Source organism: Taurulus bubalis, assembly GCF_910589615.1.
Source record: "Taurulus bubalis genome assembly, chromosome: 18".
Lineage (NCBI taxonomy): Eukaryota > Metazoa > Chordata > Actinopteri > Perciformes > Cottidae > Taurulus > Taurulus bubalis.
The window spans coordinates 16,823,399-16,843,123 of NC_136606.1; the positions used below are offsets into that span (position 1 = coordinate 16,823,399).

Genomic DNA, 19,725 nt, shown 5'->3' on the forward strand with positions numbered 1-19,725 from the left:
GAAACCATTGAACATCACTGGAAACACTGCCGCTTTTAGATCAGACTCTGAGGCAAGTCCCTCCACAGCAGGCCTCGACGCCCACTCGCTTGTGACGCTTTTAGAAAGAGGAAGAGTAGGCCTGAGCCACAGATAGGAGAGAAACACCTCACACATTTCATTTGGGTTTCCCTGATGCATAATCATTAGTAGATACTGCCCATGACTAAATAAGAACAGTTCAAAGTAACGTAGTAGAGGGCTTTGTAAAAACGTGGTTCATGTCTCTTTTGTGATCTAGCTGCTTGCTGGGGAATCCACGAAAGCCCACAAGCAGTTTCCAAAGAAATGGTACTTTGGGATTTTTTCACATCACTTTATTGCTCGTTCTTGACGACATTCTATAGAATATGTAGCAGGAACATTGTCAGTCGTGCAGTTTTGCTTCACGTGGTGTAAGAAGTATTCATTCACAATCACCATCTTGGGTTCCAAATGTCCTGTAGCAACTAAACACACTTAATAAAAATAAAAAATTGTAAATATAGGAGAATACTCCATTGAGTAGTTTTATACAAATGTACTTCCTGTCCGTCCCACACACTCGCCTAAAGACCCGAGGTGACCGAGCCTTTGAGGCAGTAGCCCCTCGGCTCTGCAACGCTCTGCCTGCACAAATACGGTTTGCTGTTTCTGTGCTGTCTTTTAAAAAACAACTAAAGACCTAACTGTTTACGCTGGCGTTTGTTTTAAACACCTGAAATGACCAGCTTTTTATCTGTTTTTACTTATTTATTTTTTACTACTTGTTTTATTGTGTTTTTTACTCCATCTTTTAATGTGTTTTTACGGTGTTTTTTTAAACTGTACAGCACTTTGTGACCTCTTTTGTCTGGGAAATGTGCTTTATAAATACAATTATTATTATTATTATTATTATGTATTAATGTGTGCATTAAATGTTTGTTTTTTGCAAAATAAGTAAAGAAACTAGTAACTAAAATGTAGGGCAGGCCTCCATGGTCTCAAGAGGATGAATCCTACTGACTTTAGCGATCCTCCGACTTTTCCTCCAGCGCCACCACACAGTGGTTTGACTGAACTGTCTCTGCAACTATTGGAGAGATTGCCAGTTCGTCCAATATGTTAGATATTTTAGGGACCAAATATCTGCATAACTAATGATCCCATCAGCCTCAGCAAAAAGGAAATAGGAATGTGTCGTTATCATTGGCTGATAGGCCATTTTTGGAGGATAAGGGTAAGAGTGCCGTTCGCTAGCTGTTTACTGTAAGTGTCAAAGAGAACTGCTGAACTAACACAAAACACTACACAGTGAAATGTAGTATGTACTGTTGTATACAGGTCAACACAAGGGTAGGCTGACGATATGGGTTTTATTTTTTCTTGGATTATGCACGATTAGCTAACTATTCAGCATACAATTAGCATAACATTAGCTTGATTACCTTTGTCTGAATGACTGTGTAGTTGGCATCTGGCTTGTAAATTTGATTAATGGGTCTCCATTTTACATTTTTGAATTGCTGACAGGTGTAGGCACTAACGCGAAACACTGGCTATATGGCAACATCAGTGACCATAATGGTTGGCAAGCTTTCATGGTCCTCGACCATTCTATGTCTCCTGATCCTTAAGGATCAATATCATTTACTAGCTTAAATTTTGCAATATGTTGCTTCTTTCCTGAGAGCTTTACTTTATAAGGGCATTTGTCTTTTGCGCTTCCATATAATTAACAATTGACAAATGGCCGATGACTGGACCTGTGATAATGACAACGACCGTAGCCATGATCTCTCTTGTCGCTACAGCATGTACGCTGAGAGCTAATTAGCTAATGTTAGCATTGGTACAACATTAAAGCCAGCCTGCTTGTTTAAGGTTATGATGAGCATGTTTGCATGCTGACAGTAGGATTTAGCTCAAAGCACCACATGCTCATGCGCTATCTCACAGCGCAGATAGCATGGCTGTAGCATTAGACATAGTCCCATGTCAGTCTACGTTGCTGCAGAAAGGGATTTCTTTATTTACTTTAATAGTAAAAAAGAAAGAAAGAGCAATTGAGAGAGCGATGGGAACTTCAGTGCCCCTTGCCCATTTTAACAAACAACCATAACGTAGGTCCATTAACTTATTGTTTTGGTATCAAATATCAAATCAAAAATGTATTGTTGCTCAGAAATAGTGTCATATACACATATATCATGTTAGAAAAAGAAAGGTAATAAACAGACCGAATGTGAAACCTTCTATTATAGCGAATGTTTTAATTTGACAGGAATCTCTCTTAGTTGTGTTGCTGCAAATCTAAAATGAATAATCTCTTTTATGTGAAGTCAAACTAAAACATTACAAACATAATGGGATTTTATTTGTTATTTCCTTTATTGCATTATGACACATATTCAAACTTGGGCAATTTCTAAGCTCAAAAACAGAAGTAACACAATTGTAACGATTTAGTTTTTTGGTAAAAAGCACAGCAGGCCTCATCTCACAGGATGTACAAAACACAAATTGGATATGACATGCATCCCACAGAAGTATTATTTGCATAGTATTGTGTTGCTATTAATATTCCACAGGAATTAACAAAAGGAAGTTCATAAAGAACTACTGTACATATAAATGTTTGCATAGTGCAGACATACTTTAACAGATAACTTGCATATTAAGTGATACATTCATTTAAAAAAAAAAATCAGCATTTGATTACTGTGTTAACTACCACAATGAAATATAGCATGTCCTAGAACAACGAATGGAGCTCTGGGAAATTATACCAACAGCTGACAGTTAATGCTCAATGACACACATCTCTTCCAACCACTGTCCTGCAGTGTTGAGTCACATCCGCCCATTTCAGAATCAAGGTTGAGCTAATTCCATTCTTGTCAAGTCATCTTGAGCCTTGTAAACAGTTGCAGTTTGTCAATGTTGCCTGCAGCTGTCCACCTGTCTGAACTATTGATCAGTCCTCCAACAGTAAAGCCATACTTGTATGCTAAAATGTAAATAATCAGCTGGCTTTGCCTAAAGTTCATCCACCCAAATGGTGAGCTGTGGTCCAGTGCTAGCCATATTCTGAGATGGGGGGCCCTGTCACCAGTTTACCGTAACCTGACAAGGCTCCCAGATCAATATACAAGGAGCCCTTCCTCCTCATATGCCCGGAGTCCTCAGAGTATAGAGACGACTCTGCTGAAAAAAAAGACGTACATGTTGTAAATAAAGCCAGTTTCTTATTATTAATTACTGAAACTGCATTAACTTCAGCACGTAGGTGCTTACCCTGTGTGGTGTCCTGGTGCTGGCTCTGCTGCCGGAGCATGGTGTGGGTAACCTCCTCCAGGGCCGAGTCAAGGCTCCAACAGCGCGGCTGATCCTCCCGCGGCGGATTGATGGCCTCATCCTTCAGCAGCTCGGACGCCGAGCTCCGCAGAGCAGGATTCCTCTCCAGGGCTCTCTCCAGGAAGGAGCGCATGGACGGGCTGCAGTCCTCCGCTATGTCCTCCAGAGGGGGGGCCTGTTTGTGGATCTGTAAGATGAGAGATAAGGAAGAAATTGGCGTGAGGAAAGTGCAGCATGAGAGGAAAAAAAACATTACAAAGACAGTCTACACTTCCAAATAACCAAAACAGAACAAACAAACAAGCTACACATAACTCCTCCAGCAGCTGTGACCCAGTTTCCTTGTCAATGTGAGCAGTAGCTTGTAAAACAGGCTTGGTTGTGGTAGAAGGAAACAGGGAGAAGCAGCACAGCTCAGGCTGCAGAAGCGAACATTACTTTTCCATGACTGCAGTTTCACGAGGAAGTGAGTAAATCAAAAGACCTGATCAGCATTTCAAAAACAGAAACAGGACTTCTTGAAAACAAGGAACCCATGTAATGGAAACCCTTTAAAAGAAACAGAAGTGGTGACTGACTAAACGGGCCGTAGGTCACACTCTACAATCAGTCATTTTCAGCCTTTTTTATCTCATGATAATCTATGCGATGAAAGACCTGAACAAGGTCATGGAAAAGTGTGTCACTTTTTCAAATGCAGCTAGATATTATAGCTATGCTGGCTGCTCTGAGCAGATGCTAATTGTCAGATAAACTTGATTTTAACATGTGGTGAAGTAAAAGTAATAACTGGCCAGAGGGTGGGGTCGTAAAATAAATTGGCAGAAAATGGCAAGTGCTTTGCTGCAAATAAAAATAGTCCAATGCTTCTACTCGAGGATGAGTCCTCAAAGAAATAGCTTATTTTTCTACCTCAAATGACGGTCCTTTGAGGTACAATGAATGGCTGCATCAGCTTTCATGGCGATTTATCCAATAGTTGTTGAAGCATTTCACTATAAAACTTGAAATATCAACTGTCCAATTTGGTGGCGCTAGAGGAAACAGAGATCACTAAAGCCAGGAGGCTTCATCATCTGGGAACCGCGAAGGCCTTGTTATTTAAATCTTGACCAAAATGAAGGACCAACCGCCCAGCACACTGGCAGTGACGTGGCTCATAGTAAATGTACAGTACTTACGATGTAGAGGTAGGATGGGTAGGCAGTGCGTGGGTATCTCTGGACCCACGGAGGGCTACCAGTCTGCATGTGAATGATGGTGGTGCCCAGGCTGTAGATGTCTGTCTTGGTGTTGTGACCTCGACACAGAACCACCTCCGGACTCATATGCATCTAAATGAAAGAAGGGTAACATACCATGAATTAGATATAACGCGGCTGCAGAAGATAATGGCAGGAAGGGGTTGGCCTACTTCTATTAGTTTCCCACTCAAATGTATTGGTGCTAAACTACAAAGAGTAAACAACCTCTTGCAGTTCATGTTGTTTTTCTTCTGTTTCAACAAACGAGATAACCTTTAGACCCAGGCAGTGGGTGTCACAGTAAGGGCAGCGCAGAAGCCCGTTGGCCTTTTGGAGTGTGAAGAGTAAACACTCTACCAGAGCTCATCTTTTTCTTCTGCTGGAAATTCCAGCCTGCTTTCCCATGTTAACGTGAGCAGCCCAGTGTATTTGCGAGCCGTGTCTCTCTTATTATTACTCCCTGGGACTTTCCACAAGCCACGAGTGCAAAAACCGATATAGGCTGACACACACAAACAGGTCAAAACATGGGAACGCTAGGCAGATACACCATGGGAGAAAAAGCGCGTGAGGCGTCTTTTGGATCCATCCTAACATTTCCAAAGTGCTGATTACATCTGTACTGAGAACCCCATTCATAAGCAGACTATCATTAGCACCAGGGAGGTCAGTGAGTGTTCTCGCTGCTGTGCAACAACTCATGCCAATCATTGACTTTCAATCATTTTGGAAAAGACAGAGGCAAGTGCTGACAAGCTTTAAGACTCGTTTCTTTAAATCCCTGGGGAAGCGCCGACTGAGTAATTACTTAAGAAGGGCGCTGCCTTTTGAGTAAAAATGCACGCTCAAGCTCAAATCAGGAAAACAAGTTTCTTGGACCAAGCAAATCCATAAAAACAAGTTGGACTCATGCATTAATTATGCATTGACTCAAATCACATCTTTGGCAAATGTTCTTACCTCTGTTCCTCTCAGGTCTCTTGGAATGTATACATCCTCTGTCATCTGCACCGTCAGGCCAAAGTCCACCAGCACTGCCTTGTCTGACATCAGGACAATGTTGCTGGCTGAAGAAAACAGAAAAAAATATATATTTACGGCACCGTCTGTGTACAGTATTTTCAGCGTTCATGCTTCGCTGTGCAGGTTGGCATTTTAAGTAGTAGTTAGTGGCTCTTTAAACACACTAGAACTGGCTAGCACTGTGTTTGCATTGATTTCCCCTGGGGACAAAAGGCCACTGAGACCTCCCGAGGAGAAGTCAAGCTCGGCACAGGCTTTTAGTGAAGGCCCTTGAAAGATGATTTGAGGGCAAGCCTTTTGTAATCGGTCTCATCGTGACGCTTTAAAAACCTCACCGGAGTATAATTGCATATTTTGATCGCAGGCAAGAAACACTAAAAACCACGGCATGTCAGAGGGCCGGGTCATCCATCGTCGGGAGTCACTTGTCTCCCTGCACCCTACATTTTAACCCTGAGGGAGCACGGGAAGCGGGCTGGAATTCCCAGACGCCAAACAGACCAGATGCCATGAGGCTGACAGGCGTCTGCGGGGAATGCTTTGATCCCAGCAGCACCGCTGTGATTGGTCCAAGGCCAACTACCTCACATCGGACCTCAGCCAAGCCCCACCCACTGCCACCAGCATGTGTTCTCGTAAACCCAGCCATTAGCTGCCAGACAGCCTGACCTGTATTACTGTTAACGTGTTCGTCATCCCCACAGAGGAGGAGACTCAGTGTGTAAGATTGTAAGCGCCAGCTCTCTGTGGTCTGCTTTGGTTTGTGGCTGTTTGCACTGATTCACCTCCTCCCTGCTCGCCAACGAAGACTCTCCAGAAGTATTCACGAGAACGCCATCGGCTGCGGCTTGACTTTGACGTAAAGAGGGTGAACACTTGGCATTGCATCATTTCCTGAACCACGCGTACCAATTTACTACAATGCCGCACAGCCATCGACAACACCCAACATGTGAAAAATAACATCTTTTCTTTGGCGCTCACGTTTGATGTCGTGATGGATGACGTTGTGCGAGTGCAGGTACTCCAGGCCCCGCAGGACATGCTTGGTGACCCAGATGATCTCAAACTCCCTCATGGGCCCACAGCTGTCCAGCTTCTCCAGGACCGAGCCGCCCTCCCCGGCCTCCATGAACAGGTGGACGCTCTGGTCCCAGAGCACGGCGCCGTAGAGCTCAGCGATGTTCTCGTGGCGGAGCCGGGCCTGGAACTCCACGTCCGCCGCTTTGAAGTGCTCCAAGGGGATCTGCGAGGATGAGGAGGAGGTGTAAATACATGCATCGTCACAAGTCTGCTGATGTGCAGGAAATCTATTGTCGCTGGTGCCAGTAAGGCTCCTCTGTGTACACCCAACGTCAACATAGCAATCTGATGATAACGCCGGGCCGGGGAGGAACTACTCCTTCCTCATTCGTCAATATATCCCACGTAGCAGAGAGTACATTGTTCACATTGCCTGCTCTGCCTATTCAAAGAGGGCAGTTACACTTACAACATAATGTCTTTTGAACAGTGTTCCGGGGAGTCAGGAGTCACATTGATTTATCAATTTTGTTATGGATTTTTGTCACAAAACACCCAGGGGAATCGTAAAAAGCCGTTCAATTTCCATTCTTGACCCATTTTGTGCGTTTGTTAACAAAAGAAAAAACCCGGTTTGTACGTTTGTTAACAAAAGAAAGAACACAGTTCTTCTTTTTGAGCGTGTTGTTCCCCTTTCATACCGAATGTCATGCTGACATTAAGGTTCAGCGCCCAAACACAGGAGTACTCTGTGAATTAAACAGTTCTTGGCAGGGTAAATATTTGGCAGCGAGGGCAAGAGTTTCGAGAAGTCAGCTCAGGCTGGATTCCAGTTGTTGCTCAGCAGCACTTACCAGTTTGCAAGCCATTCTTTTCCTGGTGGTGATGTCTTGTGCCAAGTGGACTTTCCCAAATGACCCCTTAGGCACGAGGCCAGAGCCGTGGTTTTTGTAGGTCAGCTTCCACGGGAACAGGAGCACGTCTATGTTGATCTGGTAGCGGCCTTTTTTCACAGCCATGTCCTTCTGCAAATAAAAGTCAGTTAAGAAACGAATCATATGAAAACACAAAGTGCCGCTGAAGACTAATGCTCGTGCACACAAACGTTTAGTTTTGTCCCGGAGGCGCAGTCAAGAGGCGAACAAACGTCTTCTCACCTTGTTCAGCAGGACGCCCATCTCCTCCGGCAGGTGCTGCAGGGCCGCCGCCTGCATGCTGGAGAGCAAGTTGACAAAGGAAAGCAGGTCTGCCACCGCCCCGTACCGAACACCCCCGACCCCATCCACGTAGTCCTTCTGCGGACTCCCCGAGTCCCCTGCCTCCTCGTTCTCGTCCATCTCCTCCTGGGAGAGATCTTCCTCTTCGAACGACGAGCCCCTCTCCTCCTCCTCTTGCTCCAGCTGATACAGGGTCTCTGCAGCGTTGATGATGTCTTCTATATTCATGTGAGCCAACAGCAGTTCTACTCCATTGTCATATTTGTAATCCATCTTGATGCTTGACTTGTGCTGCTCGCCCTAAAATGAAACATCAGGAGGTCAGCGTGTCATTTTTTGGAATGACAATGTTTCCGACTCGCACGAGATCCAGTCAGTGAATAACTTAAAAAAACAAGTTCATCTGGAGCTGAGGATCCACAGTGACGCGTCAGTGACGCACTCAGCTCGGTTCAGCTGGCTGGACGCACCGGGGAGGGGCTTTCAAGTAAATGAGGGGAGTTTTAGTTAAAGACGGGAAGCCCCCAGGAGAGCCTGCACTGTTTTACAGCTAAACACCAGCTGCTTTTAATAATAAAGACACATTTGCACAAATAAAAGCTCATTAGTAGTCGTTGGTCTGTGACTAAACACACATATATTAGGCTCCTGCCTGCAAGGTATACACATGCAAAAAACTTCTTTATTTACGAGACAGCCTACCAGAGAGAACAAATCAGACACTGAATTGCCTCTCTATATCACGAGTACATGCCTCCACAAAACAACATTATGGTAATAATTCGTGATGTTGTAGATGTTACAATCTCAACAAACAAAAAAAGTACCTGCTATTTTGTTTTAATCAACATTATTATACACCTTATTATATGTATCACGATGACATAGTAGTAGGAAAGCGCGCATACTTGCCGTAATATTTGAGTCAATGGCTTAACAGGACTGTCGTCTCTCCATCGTGCGGCTCCGACACTGACTGGCAGGCTGAGGAAGACTGCTGTGTTTAGAGGAAAGTAAACAGAGGAAGTGCAGTCGATCGGCGCGTGGGCGGTGATCACTATGTCAAGTGCCAGCGCGTTACTCTCTGTAGGTTTCGTTTTCCCTTTCTTTCTTTCTTTTTCATATGAAAAACAAATCGTGACCCGATTGCTGAAACACACCTTCCACAGAACTGGGTGTTTTCCTGTTGGAAAATTAGTTTTTGTGTCATTAGACATAGAATAAAGGCGAATTTTAATGTATAGGTGTAGTAGCCAGCAAGGGCACAGTAGAAGTGGCGTTGCAAGCATTCATCCATACCACTGTATGTGTGTATGACCCATATACTGTATGTTATTCTCAAAACATTATTATCGCCAAAATGTCTGATTTGGTCCCTCTCAGCTGCCGTAGACAAAATCACGCGCATGCGCCTTTCCGCTTCGTTCGGAGCAGCAATGGCGTCCTCCTTAGCGGTGTGCAGGTTAAATATGAAAGGAAGGGGCAGCCTGTTGAAGTGCCTCCAGAAGGTCGACACATTTCTCCACAGGACTATTGGGACCAACGTTGTTGCTGCGCGAGGTGAAGCTCTAGTTTATTAAAGATGTCAAATAAACAACGTTCGCCTGTTTGCTAGCTCTGTCTCCCGGAGAGTGAGCGTCATGCAAACTACGTCTGTGTTTTCTGTGTTTTAAGCAGCCATGGCCACGGTGCAAAAAGCGTAACTTATTTAATAAAAAAGCGAAAACGTAAGACATATTTAGGTGTCTCTGAAAAATTCGGCGTTTTTTTTTGTCCATCATGTGGTCCTAGTTAAGTAACTTATTCAGTGTATGAAGGTATGGCTGTGATTCCAGATAATAATTGATTTTAGGAGACTATGCCGAATTTAGTAGCTGTTTCTCAGTGTTCAGCTTAATTTAGCAGAGAGTGCTGCAAAGATTGTCTGAAAACAACAGTATACTGACTGCAAAGGGTTGAACAATGAAAATACATAACGTTCTTCCTGAAAGAACAGCTGTAAAGTTATTTATGTAGCTTACTTGTTGAATATTCTGCCTCTTTGTTGACAGAAGAAAGGGAAGGATGCAAATCTCTGTATGCTGTCGAGGCAGAGAGACAAGAACAAGCGGAGAGATCTGTTCTCATCAGCTGCCACTCCAGAATGAATGAGAAGAAGTTCCTAAAGTTTTTATCAAGACATGGAGATATCAATAAATACTTCTTTTACGAAAGCTACGTAAGTGAATACACGATGTTCTCCGATAAATAAGCATTGATTGTTTTAAGATCTACACATAACAAACGTTGCTGTCCTAATAGGATCCAATTGGATGATGCCATTGTGTGTGCTGGTGTTTTATTTTCCAGGGCATGTATGCCGTGGTGGAATTTGCCAACCGGGAAAGTCTTTCCTCGTTATTTGAAGAGGCCGCCGTCCCCAGCGTCAGCCATGAATCCATGGTGCCTTTTAAATCAAGACTGTTGTCGCTGAGGAACCTCGGCCCAGCGGACGCCCCAAACCAGCAACCGTGCCGACTACAAACCTCCATCCCCATCAACGAGCTCATCCAGAGACTGTCCAGGGAGGAAAGTGTAAGTGTCTCACCCCCAGATTTACAGTTTGGATGAAAAGACTACTCCTGGGTTCGACTTCAGAAACAAATATGTGTGAATCCACTTCAATAGATGTCGTAAAGTTAATATATGGCTCAAGGATTGTAGTAATCGTGGCCGGTCTCCTCATTTCCCTTCAGATGGACCAACAGATAACCTCCCTAACGGATGTCTATCAGCTAACGGAGGAGAACAGCCGGCTGCGTTTCCTCGTCTGCTCTCTGCTCAAGGACATCGCTGCTGCTTATTTCCCAGAATGCACCATCAAGCCATTTGGCTCATCGGTGAACGGCTTTGGAAAGCTGGGCTGTGACCTGGACATGTTTCTGGACCTGGATGGCATCAGTGGGAAATATGCAAAGATGGTAATAATGGGAGTTTGGGGTTCATCCTTTAGATTAAATGAAACCAAAGCCACCAGCTGACAGGGAGTCATTTTGTTAATATTGCCAGACATAACATTTCAGTTTACAAAATACAAAGTTGTTACACACCTGCCATGAAAAAAAGGAAAAGAAAGTATTTTGGTCATTTCTTTCAGTGCACTTTGAACTGTACACATTTTAGGCTCCACTTGCAAAGCCTTTCAAAAGAAGTGAAACAGCTACCAGCTGCTGTGGCCACAGTTAATTGCCGCAATCTGAGTTTTGTGAGGGCTGAGTTCTGCGGAGTGAAACTGAAACAGCTGTGAGTGGCAAAGACCAAACAGACCAACCAACCAACCAAAACGTTCTCCAGACATACGTTGCTGCTTCGCATCAAAGCTTGTCTTTGAGATTCTGTGAAGCTTTTTATTCTGAAAGTCAACAAACATTATCTCGGTAAAAGCGTTGCATGATTTCAGTTACTGATGCCTGGAATCGCTTAATTATACGTTATTGTACGTTTGAGAAGTTTCAGGTTTGTGTTTTCTGAAGAACGTGGTATGTAGTGAGTATTTTCCCTCGTTATTAAGGCGGCATACACTAAAAGAAGAGCATATACATTTATAATTCTGTGGATATTATAAATGGTTTAACACACACTATAAAGCCGTTGTATGCAGCTATAAGTCTTTATTAATGAATTTATGAGCAACTATAGCTCCACCTGCGGGCACCCATAAGTGCAGGCTGGTTTATGTTAGGTAGTGATTGACAATATAATAAAACCCTGTGGCAGAAACAAACAATGTCTTCATAGGGTAAGTTATAATTGTTGATGAACTCATATCTTCATAAACTAAATTATTGTAAACATTGAATACATGTTTGCATGCTGCTTTTAAAGGCTAAATAAGGTTTGTAAACGGGTTTAATTGATGGCGCTTTCTTGCATAATGAAAGTTTACTCTATAGTAAGTAACCCGTAAATGGAGAAACACTTATTTCTGATGGGTTTTGTTTTGCTGTAATTTTCACAGCTGTGGAAGGCAATGCATGTCACTGTGTGAATGCTCAGCCAAAAGTTGCGTATTTGTTATGAATGATACTTTTTTATTCCATTTTTTTCGAGGGCACAATATACTGCACTGGATATGTGGAAACATACATGACGTGGTAAATATTGTGATGGAGCTATTAACCATCTCCAAACTCTCTTGTGTGCAGCCAAAATCAGGTTTGTGGATGGAGTACCAGATGAAGCGGGCCAACTCGGAGCGGTCCGTCACCCAGAGCATCCTGTCCGTCATCGGGGACTGCGTGGACCAGTTTGGGCCCGGCTGCGTTGGGGTGCAGAAGATTCTCAACGCACGATGCCCCCTGGTCCGCTTCGCCCACCAGCCCTCTGGCTTTCAGTGTGACCTCACAGCCAACAACAGGTACTCACCCTGCGCACATATATTATAAGACAATTGCCTTATTAGTTATGTTCCATACATAAAAACTGTATGAAACATAGTTTTTTTTGCCCTGGTGATGCAGTGGTTCCAAAAACAAAACAAGAGAAAGGGTCAGCTTCACAAAATGGAAGGGTCATGTCTCGAAATGCCATTTGGAGTTGGTCATAGGCCTCTTGCTTCACAGAAACTGCTAGTTTTATGTCGTCCTGAATATCGTTTTAGCCACACTGGCGTTGCAAAAACCCCAAACAGAAACCCGACGCTGGCAGGAAGTGCAGGCCGGCCACAGTGAAACTGAACAGGAGGGCCAGAAGTGGGGGCTTTGTTTGCGCTTCACTTCTTTCCTCCCAAACATTTAAGACACCATGGTCTCGGCCGGTGGTGACAAACAAGTAAAAACACGCACACACCTGCTAACGTACAGAAAACCACTCTGCAGTTTCTAAGGAAATGGAGTCAAACCGCCGGCTGTGGGTGGACGTGAGGGGGACTTTTTTCAAACTGTGTGTGTGAGAGAGTGTGAGAGAGTGTGAGAGAGAGAGAGAGAGAAAACTAAAAACTAGCTGAAGGCTGCTCTCTAGTGGTGGCTTTGTTAGGATTTGAGTTTCGTTGACCCTTTACATTCAACACAGCATTTTGTTTTCGAATCTCAGGAGGCTGTGACGTAATCAGGAGGCTGTAACGTATTGGGATCAAAAACAGATGTTGGAAATATGCTAAAAATGTGCACAAATACAGGCACGTGAGGGCATGAAGATCACTAAAAGGCTTGGACTGACATCAAGAGGTTTATACTGATGCTTTCCGTACAAAACAATACTGGGGTGCCTACGCTGAAAATATGATCCTCTTGCATAATGGCATATTTAACACAAACAATTAACATTATGATTAGGATAGACATACTAAAACACGCAATATTCTGAAGGTAGCAGCATGTCCTATTTGGCAGGACACAGAATGTCTATGCAGTTAACATTTTGGATAATTTTGCAGGCTAACAATGCAAAAAAAAAAGAAAAGAGTAGCCACAACAAAGCCCAAAATGCAGCAGGACAGGAGTAGTGACTGTGCACGTTCCCCACAGGGTGGCGATGAAGAGCACCGAGCTGCTCTACCTGTACGGAGAGCTGGACCCGCGCGTGCGTCATCTGGTGTTCACCGTGCGCTGTTGGGCCCGAGCTCACGGCATCACCAGCAGTATCCCCGGGGCCTGGATCACCAACTTCTCCCTCACCGTCATGGTGCTGTTCTTCCTGCAGAGGAGGAGCCCTCCCATCATCCCCACGCTGGACCACCTCAGGAACCTTGCAGGTAGCAACCAGCACCACCTCTCACTCACTTTAACTCACCGGAGTGTTCATTTGTTACTTTTGAGGATCAACCTTTTGTTTGGCTTTCTCTAGACAAAATGAACCCAAAACAAAGCAAACTGCAGTGTTCTGCAATAGTCACTATAGAAGTCCATACATGAGGCTGCCCGGCGGGAAATTCACGTAATTCGCGTCTGTGCATTGACTTTGCGTGTCCTCGGCTCTAAAAAAAAGTGTCAAATTCGCAACGCGTTTGGTGTGACCGCAGCACGAGGCCGTGTCCACACTACCACGTTTCCATCTTTCGCTACGTTTACACCGAGTGTTCACACTTGATAAGGTCTTAGCAGTCACGACGTGTCCTTCCCTGATCCGATCACATGACCCTTTTCTAGAAGAAAAGAAACAGCCGGTCTGCCAGTGATTTCATTCCGACATGAACGATGAATTTCAAGCGTTACTTGCTTTTGTTGTCGACACCAGCAGCTGTTTCCTGTTTACACCGTCACGCGCATGCCCAGTGCACGTGAATGGTCACGTGATGTGCATTTTCAAAGTTTGCCGTGTGGACAGAGATCGTTTTGAAAACGACGCTGAAACGCCCGTGTGGACGGGGATCGTTTTTTGTTTTAAAACGGAAACGTATCAGTGTGACTGTAGCCTCACTGCAGTTCCTCCATGTCTCCCCCTCTCTGTCACCTTGGCTGCCTGATAATTGCCTTTCAAAAGCAATCTACCGTCTCACCCTCCACCCGTTCCCCCCGCCGCCTCCTCTTCCTCCTCCTCCTCCTCCTCCTCCTCAGCCCCGTTCTGCACAGACGATCACACAGAGTGCTTACGGGACAATAAAAGGCCCATCGCTCTGGGAAGGTCGATGACCCCGCCTCCTCCGGACACACAAGCATGCAGGCAGCTATTTAAACAGCGGCGTAACCCGCAGACAGACACACACACACACACACACACACACACACACACACACACACACACCACCCTCATCGCGATGAAGGAGACTGGTAACAAGGGCATTGCTTGAGAAGCAAACCAGCCAAGCAAGGACATGATCCAGCCACCTCTTCTCTTATTTTGACCACCCTCATGCGCACTTGTTAATGCACCTGCTCTCTCTCTCTCTCTCTCTCTCTCCCCCCCCCCCCCCCCCCCCCCTTGCCCTCATGCCCATGTCAGTCTCTTCTCCATGAACACACCCACACCATCCATCTCTGTCTTGTTTATGGGCATCATGGGGCGTGTAGAGGCAGTCATTTACCTTGTATTTCCTCTCCCGCCTCACAAGGTCCCGCGGACAAGAGCGTGATTGAGGGGAACGACTGCACGTTTGTCAGCGACTTCAGCAAGATCCAGCTGCAGAGCAACACGGAGACGCTGGGTGAGCAGGAGAGCGTAGAGACGGCGCCGCCGTTCACTTTGTCTGTTTGCCGCTAACTTCACTTTTCTTGTTTTTCTCCCTAGAGAAACTGCTGTGTGAATTCTTTGAGTTCTACGCCACCTTTGCATTCAACAGCACGTCCATAAGTATCCGAAAGGTACGTGTGTTTATTCACATCCATTAAGTCCCATGTATCGCAAGAGTTTGCCCTATAATGACACCTTACATTATCTTTAGATTTTTTTTTTGCTAATCCTAAAGCGGCTTTTCTATAATGACAATTTAAAATGAATCTGGAATGGTCTCTATAGTGTCCTTTTCAGTGAAGAAAGTTGTAAAAACCACTCAAGACCAACCATCAAACGACAAACGGCTGATGAACGTAGCGGAGCATTAAGCAGCTAGAGGGACAGATCTCTTTCTCAGGAGTTGGTAGAGACCAAAAGCGGAGCTGGATCAGAGTGAATATTTGACTTTGACTCCACATGAATGATACTATTCATCTGTAAATGCTTGATGTGTAAATACGCAGCAAAAACGCACCCAAACATTCTCACCCATTACTGGCATGCAGTCACAACAAGTATTACATGTGACAGCAAGCAACACACAAAGTGATCGAAACTATCACTTCTTCATACATTCAATTGTACATGTCTGCCTCCAGTCTGAAGAAAGGCCCAAGACACAGAACTTTCTGTAACACGTTTAAACTCGGTCTAATTTGAATGCTGTCAGACTAACATAAGGCCTCCAGCAGCACATGGTTAGAAACTAACACATGTGATGCTCTCCTCATTCAGAGAACTGTCACACATGTACTCTATGTACTCTAGACATTATTGTAAATTGTTTTGCACGAGAAACACAGATTGAGTCGGTCTGTCACAATTATTACTCTATGGACATCTGGTACAATACATGACCTCAATCACTTTATCGTCCCACATCTCCCCGTGTGGGAACATTTTGGGTTTCAGCCCAATGGGAGAGAGAGACTATTGCTTAACTTATTGCTCATATGTTGCTGCTCTGCACTTTTCATTAACAAAGGTCCTAACCACTGAGGAACCGATCGGCCGGGTAATGCCTGTTAAAGAAAGTATGGCTCTCTATGTCAAATGTGCCAAAATCCCCCCCCCCCCACGTTTTAAATTTTCATTCATGCCACTTCCTTTCATGCAACAGGTGCCAAATATCACACAAGCACTGCGTCGCTCTCTTATGTCCTCTGATGTCGGGTTAAGGCTGGAAGGAACATTAATGTAAAGGTGTCTGAATGACAAAAGGCGTCACTTTTCACAGTGTCCTCTGCAGCCGAGCACGAGCCGCTGCTGTTGTGGACATTTTTTAAAGTATACAATTCAAGGGACCCTTATAGAATTTTTTTTGCGTATGTGTTTATACAAAAAAAAATGTTTGGCCATATATTGTAACGGCTCTAATACCTTTTTTAATGGTAACCGCCTCCGAAATCCAGGTCCAGTCAGTCTCTACTCACAAAATGGTTCATCAAACCATCATTTTATTGGATTTATCCCTCAGAAATCAGAGCGCGAAGAAAAAACCTCAGCACTCAAGGGAGCCGCAAGTTCAACCTCCTTTCAACATTTCCCCCCGGCGCTGAGCTCCAGCAGAGAAATCTGTTGGTGATAAAGGCAGCGTTTGGTGGATGGCGTCTTCTCACACACACATAGAGACATAGAGACAGAGACACACACACACAGAGATACAGACACAGAGATACAGACACACACACAGATGGCAGCTGTCCTTGTCATATGTGATTGATGGCGGCCCCACAGGGCCCGGCGCCCCTGAGCTGCGATCCCAATTAGGAGCTCCATCAGGCTGAGTGTAAACAAACGCATATTTATTCCATTTGGACCCAGTAAGCTGTTGCCTGTGTGATGCTTCACTGAAAGAGCGTCCGCAGTGGAACTCTGGAGCTCCTCTGAAATACAAATGGAGAGGAAAGAGCGTGCCAAAACGGCTATGTTTCCCTCTCTAGACCTACAGGATAGTTAATTAACATACCTTTTTGAAGATATGTAAGTAAAATCCTATTTATCATCGATTACTTTTGCCCCATGACTATTAAGTCGTGCTTCGTTATACGAGATGCGGGGACTTTGCTCGTGCTTGGAGTTTAATGAATGGATGTCTCTGGGAAAGAGAGACCCTGCAGCTTTTATATACGAGGCTAATATCAAGTATGACACGGCAGAGGGAGCCTGCAGGTAGACGGTGGCCGTGACCCGTACCTATCGGCTTTCACCGGCGGTGCAACAGCCATAAATCTGTTTTACGGCGCTACAATTCTCCGGTTCACTCCCCTCCTCTGACTGATGGCTTTCTGTTGCCATCTTCTGTCCCTTCCACCGCTGCATCCCTTTATCCTTCCTGAGCCTTTACTGTCAGTGTTTAGGTTGGATGCGGCATGCAAATGACCACGGGAGGTTCTTGACTTCCCTCTGACCCGCATATTGATGGTTCATTTGATCTGCTAGACAGCGGGACAGATCGCACACGCGTCCGTTGCTAACGCGTTCACTGTGCATAGCAGGTTTGCTCATTCCTGGCATTTTTTAGTCCACCCTTTTTGAATTATTCTCACTTTTCACAAGTCAAAATGTCTTCCAGAGCCATGTCCATGTGTTTGCCTCTCCCATCTGCTTGCCTGCTGAGAGCTGTCCCAGTCAGCTGGGAAACCATGACCAACCAGATAGATGGACCATAACATACAGTCCATACAGGGCTGAGCTCATGTCTGCTGCTGCTGCTGCTCACGAATGTGTTTTCATCTCCCAGCCTTGTCCCATTCTTCTCTCTCCAGGGAAAAGGGCAGAACAAGCCAGAGGTCGCCCCGCTGCACATCCAGAACCCGTTCGAAATCTCCCTGAACGTCAGCAAGAACGTCAACGCCACGCAGCTGGAGCGCTTTGTGGCGTTGTGTCAGGAGAGCTCCTGGCTGCTCCAGCAGAGCGAAACCAACACACCCAGAGGTGGTAATGAGGGAAAGGGCCCCGCGCCGTGGGGACTCGCGGCCCTCCTCACGCCCTCGAAGGTTGCAGGGATCAAAGGGCGCAAGAAAAGGAGGCGGGAGCCGGCCAGTGAGAGGATCAAGAGCTTGCTGGAGTCCTTGAAGACTACTAATTAGCGTAAGAAAAGCTAAGACTCTTGGGAGATCTCAGAAAAGCAGCTCCATCCTCTTCCTATCACCCTAACTGCATGGTGGACATGCCTCACTGAGGAGCAGCTCCTGCAGTTTAATCCATCTGCTGGTCTGTAGTTCCAAACATGGACACTGGAGGGCGTTACTGAGGCCTGTGTGAGCAAATGTTTGGGACCTGGAATAAGGGAGTGATTACTGTGTACTTTACTGTAGACTGGCCTACTTTGTTGTAATTAAAGCCACTCCTAAAGAGTCCTCCAGTGGCTCTTTAGGAGCTCAGACTGTTGATTCACATGTTCATCGGATTCCAAATATGTTGTGCATGGATGTTATGATTTATACTGATCTGTTTACACCTCAAACAAAATCTCTCTGGATATAATTCTTTGTATGAATGGTACAGTACAGATTGAATAATCAAGCTTGTGTTGGGTGTGTTTACTATGGCCCTCCAGAACTGACAAGATGCAGTAAAAGGGTGTCAGACACATCAGAGATATATCTGAATACATCAATGCTATGAGTTAAAAGGAGCGAAGGAAGAACTTAGAGAAAGAGAAAAGATTGTTCCCTTCTTCTACCTCGAGTAGCTTGATGGAATAGATTAAAGCCATGTTTACTTTCCTCCTCTGTTTATCTCTGAGCAGCTCACTTTATTGTTTCACTCCTGATGTGCAACATCAAAGTTAGTGGAGCTAAACACACTGAACTCCAGCCTTTATTCACCTGTAGCTACTGAGCTGAAGCTTACTTGTGATTGGGTTATTAACATTGGGTTAGCTATAGGTACAGTAGCTAGTTGAAAAGGCTGGTTCTCAGTGTTAAAATGTTTTAAAAACCGACCTATTTTTAGGCCTCTGCTCGAAAATTGCATACCCAAACAAAAAAAGGTATATCTCTGCAACCACTAGGACTATTTTAATAATGTTGTTATAATAAAAGAGTATAATGTGAGATTTAGTTCAGATGTGTAAATATCAGTCTATATGTTATTTTTATTTTTTTTTAAGAGGTTTTAAGCTAACCTAGCTAGCCACGTAGTCTGACAGTGGTGATTGTTTTTGTACGGCCTTTTAACTATTTTGTATCGTTCATGTACTTTTTATTTTTGAACTTGTCTGATGACACTTTACTGCCTTTTGTCCGCAACAAAGAGCACTCTTCCTCCCAAATGTTACATCTGGATTTCAATTGTTTTAGCAGCAAATGATCTAAAACGCTGACATAATGGCGCTAGCGTGCGTACAATTTATAGAGTAGCAGACAGCCCATTAACTTGGTCACCCAGTTCACTGGAACCAAAGGCAGCCAGCTTTGTGGCAAAGTCTGTGGAATCGATCGACCTCTCTGAAAACCCACTGATTGATATGTCATGTTAAATATGTGAAAAGAGACATACCACCGAACTCTTGATTCAGTTTCCAGCTCCCAATCACTTTCCTCCAAATGTGGCTGAAGCACCAAAAGGTCCCATCCGACTTCTTCGTTCTTTTTCCCCCCAAAGTTCCATAACTCGAGTGTATGTACGTGCCTGTGAAATAGTGGAAAGAGAGGAGACCTTAGGGT

The 19,725-nt window shown here is 44.7% G+C and overlaps 2 protein-coding genes across 3 annotated transcripts; one reads left to right on the plus strand and one right to left on the minus strand.

The window, feature by feature from the left end:
- Window positions 1-2,375: 2,375 nt before the first annotated feature.
- Window positions 2,376-8,140, minus strand: map3k8 (mitogen-activated protein kinase kinase kinase 8; the record flags this gene model as incomplete). 2 transcript variants are annotated; one of them, XM_079234607.1, is made up of 7 exons in its annotated part: window positions 2,376-3,204; window positions 3,298-3,544; window positions 4,539-4,691; window positions 5,562-5,668; window positions 6,609-6,870; window positions 7,502-7,672; window positions 7,805-8,140. In XM_079234607.1, the coding sequence occupies 7 exons, from the start codon at window positions 8,135-8,137 to the stop codon at window positions 3,080-3,082; spliced, it is 1,398 nt and encodes a 465-aa protein (XP_079090733.1). In that variant the 3' UTR covers window positions 2,376-3,079. The 2 variants fall into 2 exon arrangements, with proteins under 2 accessions (XP_079090733.1, XP_079090732.1); XM_079234606.1 differs by having other exon boundaries at window positions 2,376-3,207; window positions 7,805-8,137.
- A 1,130-nt stretch (window positions 8,141-9,270) lies between these two features.
- On the plus strand, window positions 9,271-18,930 carry mtpap (mitochondrial poly(A) polymerase; the record flags this gene model as incomplete). The annotated part of the gene is made up of 9 exons (XM_079233943.1): window positions 9,271-9,424; window positions 9,916-10,082; window positions 10,214-10,438; window positions 10,600-10,824; window positions 12,049-12,260; window positions 13,369-13,595; window positions 14,892-14,984; window positions 15,068-15,141; window positions 17,821-18,930. The coding sequence occupies 9 exons, from the start codon at window positions 9,271-9,273 to the stop codon at window positions 18,142-18,144; spliced, it is 1,701 nt and encodes a 566-aa protein (XP_079090069.1). The 3' UTR covers window positions 18,145-18,930.
- Window positions 18,931-19,725: the final 795 nt, after the last annotated feature.